This window comes from Leucopleurus acutus, assembly GCF_964270905.1.
Source record: "Leucopleurus acutus genome assembly, chromosome: 14".
NCBI lineage: Eukaryota > Metazoa > Chordata > Mammalia > Artiodactyla > Delphinidae > Leucopleurus > Leucopleurus acutus.
Window position 1 is genome coordinate 57952781 of NC_139156.1, and position 15894 is coordinate 57968674.

The 15894-nt window shown below is 39.0% G+C and overlaps 1 protein-coding gene across 7 annotated transcripts in view; it reads right to left on the minus strand.

Moving 5' to 3' along the window:
* The window catches only part of KAT6B (lysine acetyltransferase 6B), a 226513-nt gene that overhangs the window by 24147 nt on the left and 186472 nt on the right, over positions 1-15894 (minus strand). For all 7 annotated transcript variants that reach the window (XM_082854691.1, XM_082854693.1, XM_082854692.1 and 4 more), the window contains one exon: positions 13052-13145. In XM_082854691.1, the coding sequence (XP_082710817.1) occupies positions 13052-13145 (94 nt within the window). The remainder of the gene's footprint in view (positions 1-13051; positions 13146-15894) is intronic.

The window sequence follows — 15894 nt, forward strand, 5'->3', positions numbered from 1 at the left end:
TATATTGGCAAACGTGAAAATGTAGCACTAATATTAGAGCAGAAACACATTAAACACAAATCTATGGGGGAGGAAAAAAAATCAGATTTCTTTCTTTCTTTTTTTTTTTGGCTGCACCGCACAGCTTTCAGGGTCTTAGTTCTCCAACCAGGGATCGAACCAGGGCCCCCAGCACTGGAATAGCAGAGGACTAACTCCTGGACCGCTAGGGAATTCCCCAGATTTCTAACTAGTATTTTCCTAACAGAATTCTAAACAAATGCAAGAAAATTGCTTTACCCAAAACAAATTGATATTAAAAAATTACTACCTTACAACCAGCTGAAATTATAAATATATTATTTAGAAATACCCTCATGAGAGGATGTTATCAAACTATTATCTTAGAAAATTCTACTTCAAACATACTACTACAAGCTGGAAAATATGTTTATGGGGAATATAGTTCCCTTGAAACCAAAACTAGGTATAGCACTAAGTTCTACCAATCAGAACAAAATCTTTCTTGCTCTTGGTTTAATAATGGAAAAATGCTTCCCTTGCATATATCTTAACTGGGAAAATGGAAACGCGAGTTGGAAGCATTTCCTCCTCTGCACTGATGGAGCCCCACACACATGGCATACATGGCGGGGTGAATCCTCGGTGTGTCTATCCACTTCCCTGTGGGCAAGAACTGGAGCATTTATCCTAATGGTCTCATCACCAAGGCCAACTCTGGCAGAGCATGTTGACTGAAGGAAAGGACGAAGGGATCAATGAGTGGAAAATAAACAAAGACAGAGAGGAGATCTGAGATCAAGCACCAATTCTGTCATAAGCTGGCTGGGTGAATCTGGCAGGTGTTGTCAGTGACACAAAGAAGAGGACTGACTACATTTGGGGATTCATTTATTCACTCACTCCCTCAACAAACCTTTTGTGGGCTGGCCTCCTACGTGCGTGGCATTGTGCTTGTGGTTTGGAGTTTGGCAGTGAACACGTCCTAGCCCCCGTGATGGTGTTGCCAGGGTTCCCTTTACTCCTGTTATTTGGCCTCGCTGCACGGCTTGTGGGATCTTAGTTCCTCGACCAGCGATTGAACCCGGGCCCTTGGCAGTGAGAGCATGGAGTCCTAACCACTGGACCGCCAGGGTATTCCCAGGGTTCCCTTTACTCTTGAAGGCTAGGTTTCCTCATACTAATTATTGGAGTGGAATTTGCCCAGTAGTGGGTTTCAAAATGACTTGCTGAAAATGCTGGTCAATGTTAGAAATCTAAACAGACAAAAGATTTGTTAAAAAAAAAAAAAAAAAAACCACCTGCATGCCAAAACTTGAAAAATTCTCAGCTCTGTAAGGCAAAATGGTAGCTGCAGACCGTATGTTTCATATTTACAATGTTTTCATTGAAGCAATGAATACAAACTATTCTATAAGAGCTATTTATTTGCTCTTATTTATGACAAGCTTAGTTTAAAAAAAGATACATAAATAAATCGTTAGCTGCACTGCCTCATGCAACTCATTTCAATGTATTCAGTAAAAGTCACCCTCTGAATAAATCACCGAGAGCTCATTTTCAACCTTGATGTTATCTTTAGCATATTAAAATATAGTGTACTTCAGCCCAATGTAATAAAGCAGTCATGACAAAGGCTTCTAGTGCAACATATTATAATGAGAAAATAAGGAAAAATAGCCATTTTCCTTATTATATTATAAACTAGGAGCCTATTAAAATATATGTCATCATTATACTTGATTACACAGGTCAAAACATGTCTTCTAAAACCCAGCAGAAGTCTGAGGATACAGCTGCTGGTTCTATCTTCCAACAAGTGTCATGGTGGAGGTGGGGAAGCAGTTATTTTCTCAGAAAAGGCCAGAAAGGACTCGAGCACCATTTCAAAAGCATAACTTATTATTCTTTAATGGTTGCCTTGCCTGTGCTCACCCGGGGAGGACAGCTGCTGGGAAAGCTCTGCAGAGAGAAGCGTTCTTGACAGTTTCCAAGGACTAAAGTTGGAATTCTCCTTCCAAAATAAATGCATGAAGAAACGAATTATCTGATAGAAGTAAGGAAAAGATAAGTGTCTCTTCGACCAACTGTGTGTAAATGTGAATTCTGTCACAGCTCTCATTTCTCTGCCCAAGGTTTATAGTAACTTAACGACAGCCTCCTTTCTGATGCAACTTATATGTTACTAAGATAGAGGCTGCCCTTGAACAAAAATACCAGACCTCAAAAGAAGGCAGGGTGTACCTGACATCATTTGGAAGTAAGCAAACCAAATTAATTTGGTTTGATTAATTATGTTATAATAATATAAAATTCTTCTTCCTAAGAATCATGTGTGAGAAGAGAAAAGTACATTAAGAAAGCTCTTTCAGAGGTAATTCATTTAACATTTATTCAATATATAATAAGGACCTACTCAGTGCCAGGCTCTTCCAGGAGGTGAGATTACAGCTGAGAACAAAGACTCTACCTCCATCACGGGTAATAAACCATGAATATATAAGACATATGCAACTTTCTAAATGATTTTGCACTTACTCAGCCTAGAACATGTTTTTTATGGTCAGTGCCATTGAAAAAAGAGAAAACTATTAAATAAAAATTGCATAAGTAGGTAAATACCACATGTCAAATGTACAGCTCTTTCATTCAGTTTGCTTAAGTCCTCACAGGGGGTCAGAGTGTTTCAGTCATAGATCATGTACCTAAGACACACTGTCATGGTCTCTCAGAACACATCTTTGATGCTTGGCTTATGGGGCTCACAAATGGGGGAAAGTGAAATATTTACCCTGCAGCTTACCCAACAGAGAGTTGATGCCCCTAGGGAGTGCTGCATGACTTCTACCCCACCAGGGAGAAGACAGAATTCATATGCCTGCCAGGGTAAAAGGATAAGTCTGCTCAGGGTGAGGTGACTGGCACCAGAGCTATTAAGTTAGCACCATCTCTGGCTACCTGGACTGGTTCCTGGTTCACTTGTTGGAAAGTGTAGCCCTAAGTCAACCACAATGGTGCAGAGATGCCCACAGACCCTCGCTAGAGCATCGGGTGTCTCACCAGGGCCTGTCAGGCTAGGACCCAGTTCCTGTGGGCTCGCCCTGATGTTGTACTCAACTTGCCCTCCGAGAGAAGCTAGTGACTCCTGTCCAGTCTTGGTTCTTTAGGATTTACGGTAAAATGTGGTACACTGGAACCCAACCAACCAAATTTCTTAATTAAAACTCCTACTTTCTGGGCTTCCCTGGTGGCGCAGTGGTTGAGAGTCTGCCTGCTGATGCAGGGGACACGGGTGCGTGCCCCGGTCCGGGAAGATCCCACATGCCGCGGAGCGGCTATACCTGTGAGCCATGGCCGCTGAGCCTGCGCGTCCGGAGCCTGTGCTCCGCAACGGGAGAGGCCACAACAGTGAGAGGCCCGCGTACCGCAATAAAAAACAAAAACAAAAAAACCCCTCCTACTTTCTATAGGAGATAGGCCAGTCAGGATCAAAAACTCGTTCCAAAAAAGCAATTTTCAGGTAGGATGAAATTACTCTAAATCTTTGCTTAATAGTATTCTTAAATTTTATTTAAATTGTGTTTTGAAAAAAACGTTTGTAAGTGGTAGCTCTTTTAAAGTAATCTACTGAAGGCTGTTAAAACCGGAAGTTGCTAGCTGATAACCTGAGATACTGTGAAATGTATTCCTCTATTTAGATATATAATATAACATTTAAGCTAGTAGCTAGCATCTAAGATACAGGGGAAGAAGTTTTCTCTTTGAGAGAGTTAACATGATTAGCCTCTCAACATCACACCCTTCTAGGCAGAGATGCAGGATGTGACTTTCTAATTCTGCTTGATGGACCTAGAAGGGCAGAGAAGTAGGGAGAGCAGGAAAGCAGAGAGAAGATGCTTTCTCATCTAAGTGGTGCTTCCTCAAGAAATCAACCAAGAGTTATAAGGAGGCTAAAGGAAAGACAAGCTTAGGTCTGGACTCTCTGAAGTACCTAACGAAGAGATCTCTGTCATTAGAACCAGACCAGCGAAAGAATGAGGGCGTGGAAAATTAACCCATTAATTGTCAGTGAGAGTGAAACTAGATATTAAATTGTACCCAGAAGCATCCTTCCATAAAAGTTTATGTATTTCTTATTTTCCTTAAGTCCAGGTGTGTGTGTGCACACACACCATTCTTAAGAAATCGGAACAAGTACAAGGACACTGCTAACCACACTGCGACGTGACCAAGTTCATAACTTGTAGGCACAAAACTGGGTCATCTGCAGCCATCTTCTAGCAGCACGCACTAATGACAGACTCAGTTTGTAAACAGTATACATTCCCCATGAAAGCCAAAGTGAAACCTCTCAACATATAAGATCATAGAAAAGAACAGCAAAGGGGATTTCCTGAAATGAGTGCCTAACTCATTCCACCACTCCTAATTCCTCTAGAGTGAGTTCTGTGCCATTAAGTACAACCCTGACACATCGTTCAGTATTTTAATATTGAATAAAGAAAGCCAAGAACTGAAGCTGCTTACAAACTTTTATGATTAGCCTACAAATAGACAGTCGTTTTTAAAATGACTGAAGGTAGAGCTAACTGACAATTTATGTAATTGACAAACTTGTCATCTGTATACCAGTCTCAAGAAAACTATAGATTTATGTTTGTAGACTCTTGGACCCAACTGTCATCTACCCTTTATAGCTCCCCTAAGAGTAAGTCAAGTCTGAAACAAAGAAGAAAAAGTTAATACAAGATTTAGAATTCTTATAATTCAAGTTAGTATGTTTGATTATTTTAAATTAGCAAAGAGTACTGAATTTCATCAAATGCCTTTCCTCAGTTTGTACTAAACAACCCATCTGGTTACCACTTTTTGTTTTCTCTTTGATTTTAACCATCAGTGCTCCCCTCTCCTCTTTCTGCCAATGCTCCAGTCTCTCTAGCTTAAAAACAAAAACAACCTACAGCCCTTGACAGTCGAGCCTTTTGAATCTACTTCTTTAAATTCCACTTATACACAGTCCTCCAAAGTATACTTTTTACACCTTATCTTAACCTTCTTCTCTGGGGCACTGAACAGTGGCTGGGGAGTGACCTTAGACAAGTTTCTTAGTGTCCCTGTGACCTGCAAAGAGATATGATAACAGTACCAACCTCCTAGGGTCCTTGCAAGGATTAAGCGAGTTAATGTGTGTGATTTGGGTGACAGTGCCTGACACATAGTAAGTGCTCTAGAAATGTCAGCTATGATTATAAGTACCATTGTTGTTGAAATACTGACCTCTTTTGGCTTCCCTGACACCATTTTTTCTCTTGATCCTCTTCCTACTTCTGGACACTTTACAATTTTCTTGATGACTTCAGCCTCTATTAGCCCCTGGAATGTTGGAACTCCAAGAACGCCATCCTCAGCCCTGTTTCCCTACACTCTCCCTGGGTTGTCCTCATTCACACCTATGGTTTCAACCACTATGGCACGCCCACGATTCCCTGTAGCCTCCCCCTACTGCATACCCTTACTGAACTCTGAATTCCATGGGAAGCTGCACATGGATGCCTAAAATCACAGCAAAGGTGACGTGGCCAAAGCTGCACTCACTACCTTTCCAAGCTCAGTTCATTCACTTATTCAAATAGTATTTACTGAGCACCACTAGGTGCCTGGCAGAGTTCTACCTGCTGCAGAATGAACAGGAAAACACCTGCCTCATTTCCACACATCCTCATTGCCATTGCCCTACATCAGGCCTTCCCTGACTCTTGTTTCCTAAATTAATTTGCTTTTTAGTTACAACAAAAGGTATAAGGAAATTAAAATTGCCTGTAATTCTAATTCTAGAGTTAATATGGAAGTGTATTTCCTTTCTTTCTGTCCATATACTATTTACATAATCGAGAACATATTATATATACAATTTTGAAAGCCACTTATTTATCATAAGTATTTTCTTATTTTATTAAAAATTCTTCAAAACATAATTCTCAATGGCTAATAATATTCCATTATATGAATGTACCATTCTCAGGGGAATGGTTCTCTCTTACCTTTGAATACTGAGGTTATTCTGTTTTTGTTTTTTTTTCTATTGTCAGTAGTTTCCTCACCCGTACAATGAGGTTAAAATAAAAGCACACATCTCAACAGCTGATGTGAGGACAGAATGAGTCAGGACTCCTAGGACAGTGACTGGCACATATTAGACACTCAGTAAATGTCAGCAATGTTGCTGCCCCCAATGATTTTCCTTTTCTGCACATTCTGTGTTCATGTCCTCTGCTCATTTTTCCATTAGGGTTTATGTTTCAACACTATCAAACCTTTACTTTTATATTCATTTAAATACTATAGATATCAAAACTTTGCCTGGTATATTTGTTACAAACATCTTTCCCATTATGTTTACTTTTAAATATTAATACTTTTTCCTACATAGAAGTTTTACGCTTTTATACAGTGAAGTTTATGTATTTTTGTGTGACTTCTTTCATTCTTTTAATGCTTAGGATGTCCTTGACCATCTAAAGATTAGATAAATAATTAGATATCCTTTCTTCTACTTTTTTTCTTTTTTAAAAAATTATTTATTTATTTAGTTAGTTAGTTTTAAATTTTTTTGGCTGTGAGGCATGTGGGATCACAGTTCCCCGACCAGGGATCGAACCTGCACCTCCTGCATTGGAAGCGCAGAGTCTTAACTGCTGGACCGCCAGGGAAGTCCCCTCTTCTTCTTTTTTAATGTCTTTATTTTTTATTTTTGTTAATCCCTAAGTCTTTAATCTACTTGGAGTTTCTTTTGTTGTTATCCAAACATCTAACATGTTTCCTTACATGGCCACGCTTTTGAATATGCTGTTTCCCTCAGCCTGGAATGTTTTCACTTTAACTTCTCATGCCATGAGCTCTCAATATCTACTGTAGAAATGTACTGCCCAGCAACTGATGGCTTGTCACACCCGGCAAGAGCTATGTCTTCTTCATTTTTGTTGCTGGTATATAGCAGAGTGTAGACTAAGGTGCCCCAATCAACAAATGTTAAATGAAGAGGTAAGAAATGAATCTTCTCATCCTTCTCCATTATCCAGTTTAGAATCTGATAAATGCATTTACACAAACACACAAGTAAGTGCTGATGCCAGCCTCTTTCACCATGACCTGGCACAATGTCCTGCAACCTACTGCTGAATCAGCTGCTTTCCCTGAGTCTCTCCCAGGTCAGTCAAGGAGCATGGATTTTGTATCCTGCTCCCCAGGCAGGGTTTGGGCTCTGCAGACTTGAGTAAAAGCTCGTTATCTGCTGGGCAATGGCCCAGTCAAGCAGAGTCCTAAAAAACTGAAAGTATATATAACAGACTCTCACCGCTCTGTAAGAATGTATCAGTCAAAATCTGCCCAAGCTACTTACTATAGCACTTTTAAAATTGTGACATATTGGAAACAACCTATATGTCTATACCTAGGAGACTAGGTGAATACAGTACATACATCCACACACTGGAGAACTATGCAGCTGTAGAAGAAAATAAGAAGATCTCTATGAAGTGGCATGGAGTGATTTCCAGGATATATTCTTAAGCGGAAAAAAGCAAAACATAAAAGACCGTCTATAGTATGCTACCTTTTGTGTAAGAAAGGAGGAGAAATTAGAAGACACACATCTATTTTCTCATTTGTACCAAAAGAAACACAGGAAGGATAAACTAGATACTAATAAGATTGGCGACCTGCAGGAAAGGGTCAGGAATGGGACTGGGGGAGAGAGGGGAGGAGGGGAATGACACTTGTCTGAGTATACCTTCTAATATAGTTTCAACTTTGAAAATCATGTTAATGTTTTATAGTCTTAAAAAAAAAAAAAACAAGGATAGAGAAAAACTAAAGTGGATAACAAACAGAAACAAATAAGACTAACTGCATTTCAAATGAATAATATAACCTCCCTGAAGGGGGAAAAATTAAAAAGAACTAACCTCACTAACATTTGGAAACAGTACTTTAACTAAAAGTGCACTCAGGGTAAAGTCAAAAAGAGCTACATACAAAAACTGACCTCTGGTTAGGAGGTTTGTTTTACACAGTGGTATGAGCTAGCAATTCTAAAACTACTTAATGTGTATTCCAGGACTGAGCCCATAAATAAATATATTGTGGGTAATGGAAGTCAGGCTTCTCACTGTCGGAGAAGAGAGTTACAAATGCAGAAATATGGAAGGATAGACTAAAACCTTGCAGTGGTGTTGATCTGGAATGCTAAGGAGGTGGCTGAAGGATCAGACATGTCAGAAGGACACAGGAGCCAGCTTGAAGCAGTTCCCACTGAATAAATCTGGGGCAATGTAACATCAAAATACACAATGGCAGCAACAGGTTATAATCCAAAGAATAAAATAAAAATCCATGAGTAGTCCATAATTATATAAATTAAAGACTAATGAAATAAATGAAGTAATTATTTAACTAAAAAATTAATAAAGGAAGCTCTTCCCTACAGCAAATGTCAACAAATAAGTAGAATATACAATGGGATTTAAAAAAATCACCATTTGGTAGTTACCAAAGTAATAACTATTTTAGCTAAGAATCATAAATAAATGCTAAACGTAGTAGGTAAAAACTGGATGAGAAACAGGATATTTACACAATCCCAAAGTATCTTCTTACCAGATATTTACTGATTACAAAGGGAAAAACGTTATTTTACAATGAAGAAACCTGAAAGGCACCACCTTAAGCCAGTGACGGGACAAATAAATGATCATGTAATCCTGATAAGAGGCACTGAGGAGGACCCAGCAGCACTTCTGTGGTATTCCTGCCAAAAAAATCGAGAACTTGAATATGACCATGAGAAAACATCAGACAAGCCCAAATTGAGGGACACTGTACAAAATAAATGGCCTGTACACTTCAAAAATGTCAAGGTAACAACAAAACAAAACAAAAAAATGACTAAGGTATTATTCCAGATTACTCAAGAGACATAACTCAACATGAGATCTTGGACTGGGGAGAAAACATTTTTCCCCACCCCTGGAAAAGGGCTTTAGTTGAAAACTGGCAAAATTTGAAATTTGAACAAGGTAGAGAGATTAGATAATAGTGCTGAATTAACATTAACTTCTTGGTTTTGATAATTTGTGGTTACATGTGAGAGCATCTTTGTTTTTAGAAAAACACTCTGAAATGGTAAGGGTAAAGGTGCTACAGGTCTGCAATTTACTCTCAAATGATTCCGAAAAAGAAATACATCTCAATATGATAGAGGGGGATGGGGAAGGAGTGGGAGGGAAATAAAAGCAAAAAGCAGATGTGATTAAATGTCAATATCTGGGGAACTGAGGTAGAGAATCATATGGGAATTCTTGGTGCCATTTTTATAACTTTTCTCTAAGTCTGAAATTATTTCAAAATTAAAGGAAAAATAGTAAGCTGGATAAGGCATTGCTGGGCAGCTCTGGCAGCAGGGGCAGGGCATGGCCTGGCAGGGAACACGCGGCTGCCGTGTGTTTAGAAAGAGACGGGGAGGACTTTAAAATTTTCTGACTTAGGGAGAGAGGGAATCTCAGAAACCAGGAGAGAAAAGGAGATGGAGTACCAGCTTCAACCCATGACAAGCCACTCCTTCCTCTAGCCACTTAAGTTTTGGGCAGAGTTACAAAACCCCTGAGTTGGTTTATGAGCAGATTGGGAGTTGGTGCCCTTTAGTCACTCCGGCAAAGCTCTGCAGATGACCTCCTGGGAAGCCCTGCTCAGACACATCCCAGACAAGCTGTCCTAGGAAGAGACAGACAACAACATTATTCCAAGGACAGCATTTGGTCCTGGGATGACCATTCCACCTCTTGACTGTCCTGGAGAACAGTGTTCAAAGCTTTGGATTCACAGTTCTTTATATACACACAACACATCATTTTTCACTCATGTCTGTGATCCAGTGTGCCAATGGGCAGCTGGGCAGAGAACAGCTTTCCTTCTGTCGGTATCTTGTTTTGGCTTCCTGAACCAGCAGTGATTATAGACAAAATAAAGATTTCCTGCCTTACAACTTTCTTTGAATTACTGAAAATACCTCCCTGACCAAAAGACCCTCAGGCTCATGTACAAACAGAAATAAAATAAATCTAACCGTTAAAAGGTTCCTTTAAAAAACAGAGCAGATTTTAGAAAACCTGTAACCCCAGTTATCTGTTTTTCCCTGAGTTCTGAAATGTAAGGTTGACAAGGATTATGCGAGGTCATGGGGTTTATCTCCTGCTTCTGCAAAAGACTGGATCTAATCATCATAGAAAGATATTTATCTACTATTATTTTAAGTAACTCCAAAGAAGGAGATGCTATCAATTTTTTCAGCAGCCTACTCTATCTTCTTTAAAACCTGTGTAGCCAAGGAATTATTTTTTCGCTTTAAATTGAATTTCTGTTGGGTTTACACCAGTCCCCATTTTTCTCTGAGTGCTATAAAATTCTTCCCCTGGTCTTCTCTTCTCTGAAGAAATAGCACCAATTCCCTTTCAACTTTATTCAAATCATTCATCATATTCCTTAACCCTCTCCAGTGCAGGATGATACCAAGGGCATATGAAAGAGAAAATCTAAAATGACACCTGTAGCACTGCATTGCCTGGATGCACCCTAATGGATGGCATTTATCATGATGGCCCTGAGCCATCCAGATAGGTTCCACTGTGTTCCCTAGTTCATGTTTTAAAAAAACAGAGTAGACTCTAACACAGTTTTCAAATAAAATGGTTAACATAAAGATTTAGCATTTGAAGGGAATGTCTTTGTTCCTGGGTTGTTATTTTATGCATTAAGGCCTCAGTACCAGATCACACTGTACAAGTCAGACGCTACTGTATTTAGAGACTTGCATTTTTACCTGGTAAGTACCAGTCCCTTTTAAATTTTAGGTGGAAAATTATCGTGGGCAGTGACCATATCACTTAGGAGATTCAATACAACTTAACAAAAATACATCTAATGCAGATTATTGAGTGCACTGTCCACCTGAATACAAAAAAGGTATCCAAGGAGTTGACAGTAAGTTGGAAGTATGACACTTAGATCAAATAATTACCACAGAAGAATGAATTGAGTCTAAGTGCTATACTGCAGAGATATGGAGCAAAGAAGAGAACGGGATGAAACTCCAGGAGGTGGGATCAAAAAGAAGAGGCTCCTGAGCTAGCTCTTTAACAATGGGTAGGATTTTGAACAGACAGAGGCTGGAGAAGGAAGAAGTGGTCATTTCAGGAAGGGACTGCACAAAGAATGGAAGTATGGGAACCTGCTCAGAATATTTGAGCAAATGGAGATTAATATATGAAATAATACATGAAAAAGCCTAGAACATAGGCTGGAACTAGCTGTTGGAAGATCTTGAATATTGAGTTAAGAAGTTTGCCTTACTCTGTAAGCATGCAGATACTATCCAAAGTTTAAGGCTCGAATGGCTGCTATGCATACCAGAAATTATAGTATTTAGGAACAACTTGTGAACAGTGGCCCCAAAAATCTCCAAAACAACACAATTGGATTTGCCCTTAGAACTCATTACAACTAGGACTGTAAAGTAAAAATGGTAAACTTCTGGTAAGACGGCCCTCCATGGGATGACTAGATCAAGAAAGAAGAGTAAGACTAGGGTAACGAATTAAATAACTAGAAATGCCATCTGAAAATGTAAAAATAATCAATAAAGATACTTCAAAAAAGAATATCCGGGCTTCCCTGGTGGCGCAGTGGTTGAGAATCTGCCTGCCAATGCAGGGGACATGGGTTCGAGCCCTGGTCTGGGAAGATCCCACATGCCACGGAGCAACTAGGCCTGTGAGCCACAACTACTGAGCCTGCGCGTCTGGAGCCTGTGCCCCGCAACAAGAGAGGCCACGACAGTGAAAGGCCCGCGCACCACGATGAAGAGAGGCCCCCGCTTGCCACAACTAGAGAAAGCCCTCGCACAGAAACGAAGACCCAACACAGCCAAAAATAAATAAATAAATTTATTTAAAAAAAAAAAAAAAGAATATCCTTCGATGTCAATAAATTATACAAATCCGTCCAAAGCTGCTATACGGTTATATTTTACACCCAAACTTTAACATTTCAACATCTAATAATATAGATTTAGACTCAACATGTTACTTCATGGTTTTCCTTGAGGACATTTACATTTTGCTTTTGCATCTGATGTACGTTATGAAGATTACATCATCTGCTATATTTTCCTTCTTTCAGTTTAAAATCTGGTAATGAAGAAGCACACAGTTCCTAGCGACAGATTTTTACAAGTGATTATTATCATGGGATACCCCGCCTTCGTGTTATCTGGATACTTTGAATCCACTCTCGAAATGCAGCCTTAATACTACATTAACACATCCAGTATAATATAAACAGGGAGAAAAAAACTACCAATTTTTAAAAAACATTATCCTATGCGAACTTTAAAATAGCATTCCGATTTTCACTGAGGAGACTCAGAAGATACAAATGTGTATAAAAAATATTTCTTGGGCAACCTCTAGATACGAACACTGTAATAATTTCTGTAATAGAAAAGGGAAATTAACAAAACAAGATGTTTATTTCTACCAGACAGCCAAGAAGGATAGGCTACCTAAAGAATTGTTTTTCTGAAGATAAAGATCCCTTTCCTGCTCTGTACTGCACAAGATTATAGGCAAAATTTTAGAAAGCTGAAAATCCTTTTAAATAACAATTCCTTTGGCTTTAATCACAAATAATTGCCTCTTTTGGTGCTAATGAGCATGAGCCCCACAGAATGGAATGTAATTCTGCCGGTTCATTCAGGGTAATGGCTTTGTGAGCTGGTGACACTGCCGAGAGATCGAGCCTCAATTTCCTAGAGTACAATAGTGAGCAGCAGTACATTTTTCACTTGAGGAAGATTTTCTAACCTATGTAAATATAAGTAGTAAGCCCGTTATCTATTGATAAAAACAACAAAGTAGATTAAATAAAGTTTTATGTGCTACTCTCCTTTAACAGCCATCAGCTCCCTGGATCATGAAAGTAAATAAAGTACTTCACTTACTGAAATCAATGAGAAACCGTCCAAATCCTTGCCTCTGGTGCTGGGGCATGATCATTATGCAGGAGACGTTATACTTCTGCTGGCAAAGCTTTTCCTGAGGGAAGGAGAGACAGATCAAGTATGTCAGAGCACTGCTGAAGTGGGCAATTCCCTGCACCCGCCATCGTCCTTGTACCACGGTCCACTAAGGTGAGCCAATGTGTTAGGTCAGGATCAAGCAGAATCATCCTACCGTCCTGATCAATCAAACTATCAGCTAACAACAAACTACCCACTCCAGGCATGCCTCTCAATTACATCTTTATTCTTGAATGTCAGTACCATGAAATACGAATAAAGAATCCAAGGAAATGTGAGTCAAATGAAACAGAACACAGACAGTATGGAAGAAATGTTTTCCGTGCTCAAACAACCTGGGAGATGGGGATTAAAAAAAAAAAAAAAAAACCATCCAGAGAGTCACCCAGTGGGGTCAGTTAGGAATATTTTGCGAAAGGCCCCAGTGAAACTAAAATACTGTATGTGTGGGTAGACTTACACAAATACATTTCTCCTATGAGTAAACAAAGTAAAAAGCTGGAGAAATAATTAATCTGCATTTCAAAGTAGGACAACAAGACAAAAAAGACAACAGCAACAAGAAATCCCCAAGCCTCCAAACCAAAGTGGAGGCCAAAATATTACCAACAGTCTGAAACCAGGAGGAAGACTGGAAAGAATATGGTGGGAAATGGTTCTTATAGTTCAGAAAGAATTTGCAATTTTTATGGGATATGGCATCAGAGCAGCAATATTTTCTTCAGGGTACATAGAAGCCGCCAAAACCTACACAGGGGAGATCTGGAAAAGGCTTTTGAGGTTGTGAATGCTCTGGCCAAATATAAACCACAAATTAGACTGACCACAAATGGTACTAACCACACCAAAGAATTACTTAGGAACACCCAGATCTTTAATGAACCTATTTGAAAGATCACAGGAAATGGTTGTAGAAAAAAACCCTACAGGGCAGAATTAAAGATTCCTTTATGAAAAAGATATGCTCCTGACTTTTGCACATTTGTAGCTGTCTGTGGAGTCTCCAAGAAATGAGGAGGAAGAAATGATGTGTGTCAATTTTCCTAAGAAACTGGATTGTCCATCACTGGCTGTGCACATCTGTGGCAAAGATTCAAATAATTAGTCTACTTTGCAAAGTCAGACAAATGGGTCACAAATCTAAAAAGAGATGTACTCTGGGTTTAAGGATTCATCCTTGATGCCGGTCTTTTCTTTGTCCCAAACTATTCTTACCTGTATACGATTTTTGGAAATCCCACCCAAGAGTTGTCCTTCCCCCACCCCAGCCCCTGCCCCCTTGTCCTTTAACACATTACTACAGCTAAACTCTAATCTATGGATAAAATAACTCCTCCTCCTTTCCTTCCTGTTTTGAGTCATCTATTATGTGCTTGGAAAGTCACATGCATGTAATGGTTTACACTGAACTTTTCTAGGTCATCTTGGCCATTCTCTGGCTATAACATCTAGAATTTGGTTTAAGTATAACCCCAAAGGGCCACAGTCCTTCACACTCCAATTGACATGTTAGAATATGGTTTAATTTGAGTCTAGTCTTTTAACATGGCTGTTTTTCTAGATTAACTTTTGTTTTACTGCACTGCCAAAGAATATAATACTATTCTGGGTATAGTAAGAAATGATAGTAGTTGCTGCCATACTATAAAAGAAATTGTGACAAAATGTAAAAACTTTAGCTTGTTCTAAGTAAAATGCTGGGCTCCCTGGGAGGAAGAGAGGCAGAGATTCGAACCCCAAGAGTTACCAAGAACTGAGACCCAGAGGCCAACTTGAGACAAGGCAGGACAAGGGCAGCAGGCACCACTGAGCATCTGTTTTTAAACTCAGATACATTTAAAGAAACACCATTTTTGCACAGGAAGGACAGTTATGACCACTATTCTTTTCAACTCTTTGGAGAAAAAGATGTTTACACATCTATACAGAACGTAAAATGTTTAATAAGTTATATAAATAGATTTCCTAGTTATTGTTTCACCTTGTGTTAATTCTCTATCACCTTTCGAATCCATAACCTATAAAGTTAACTTTCTTCTTTTTCGTTTTAGAGCTTTACCAAATATGTGGATTAAGACGTTGAGGCTGTTTTCCACGAGTGCTGTCACTTATTCCTATTTTTGTTTATGGTCTCTGGATTGATTCTTAAATTTAGAAAAACTTCCATATGCAAAGGACCTTCATATATATTCTATCTTTTGATCTTCCATGAAAATGACACTTCCATTAGGCATTCCATTTACATTATGCAACAGTAGAGTCAGTGAAATTCACTTATCACCTAACATGCACACATACATCATAAAAAAAATAAGATACAGGGTTTGGATCATTTACCTTCTGCCTGGAAGTCTTATAATTACCATCCTGGCATATTAAACTATTTCCTAAGTACCTAAGAAAAGTTAAGGTCATTACCTGGTAAATATTTCCAAACTCAGATTTCCTTTATTACATATGAGTTATTGTTTCTCAGAAGCCTTTGAACAGAAGAATGTGAGAGAATTGCTCTGAACCAGTGAAAAAGACAAACTACATCCACTCACTATGTCAAGGGCTCCCCTATGTTAACAGCTGGAGATAACTTAGGCTTTCTAAAGGTGGGGCTGCTTTAGATCTTAAAACAATAGCACAGAGAATAAGAGACAAAAGAGTAAAACCAGCCATTATATTAGCTTAACTGTCCAAATGCCAGTGTTCTAACTCACTGAGATACTGATGATCACAGAGGAAATGCAACGAGGAGAAATGAGAATTATCTTTTA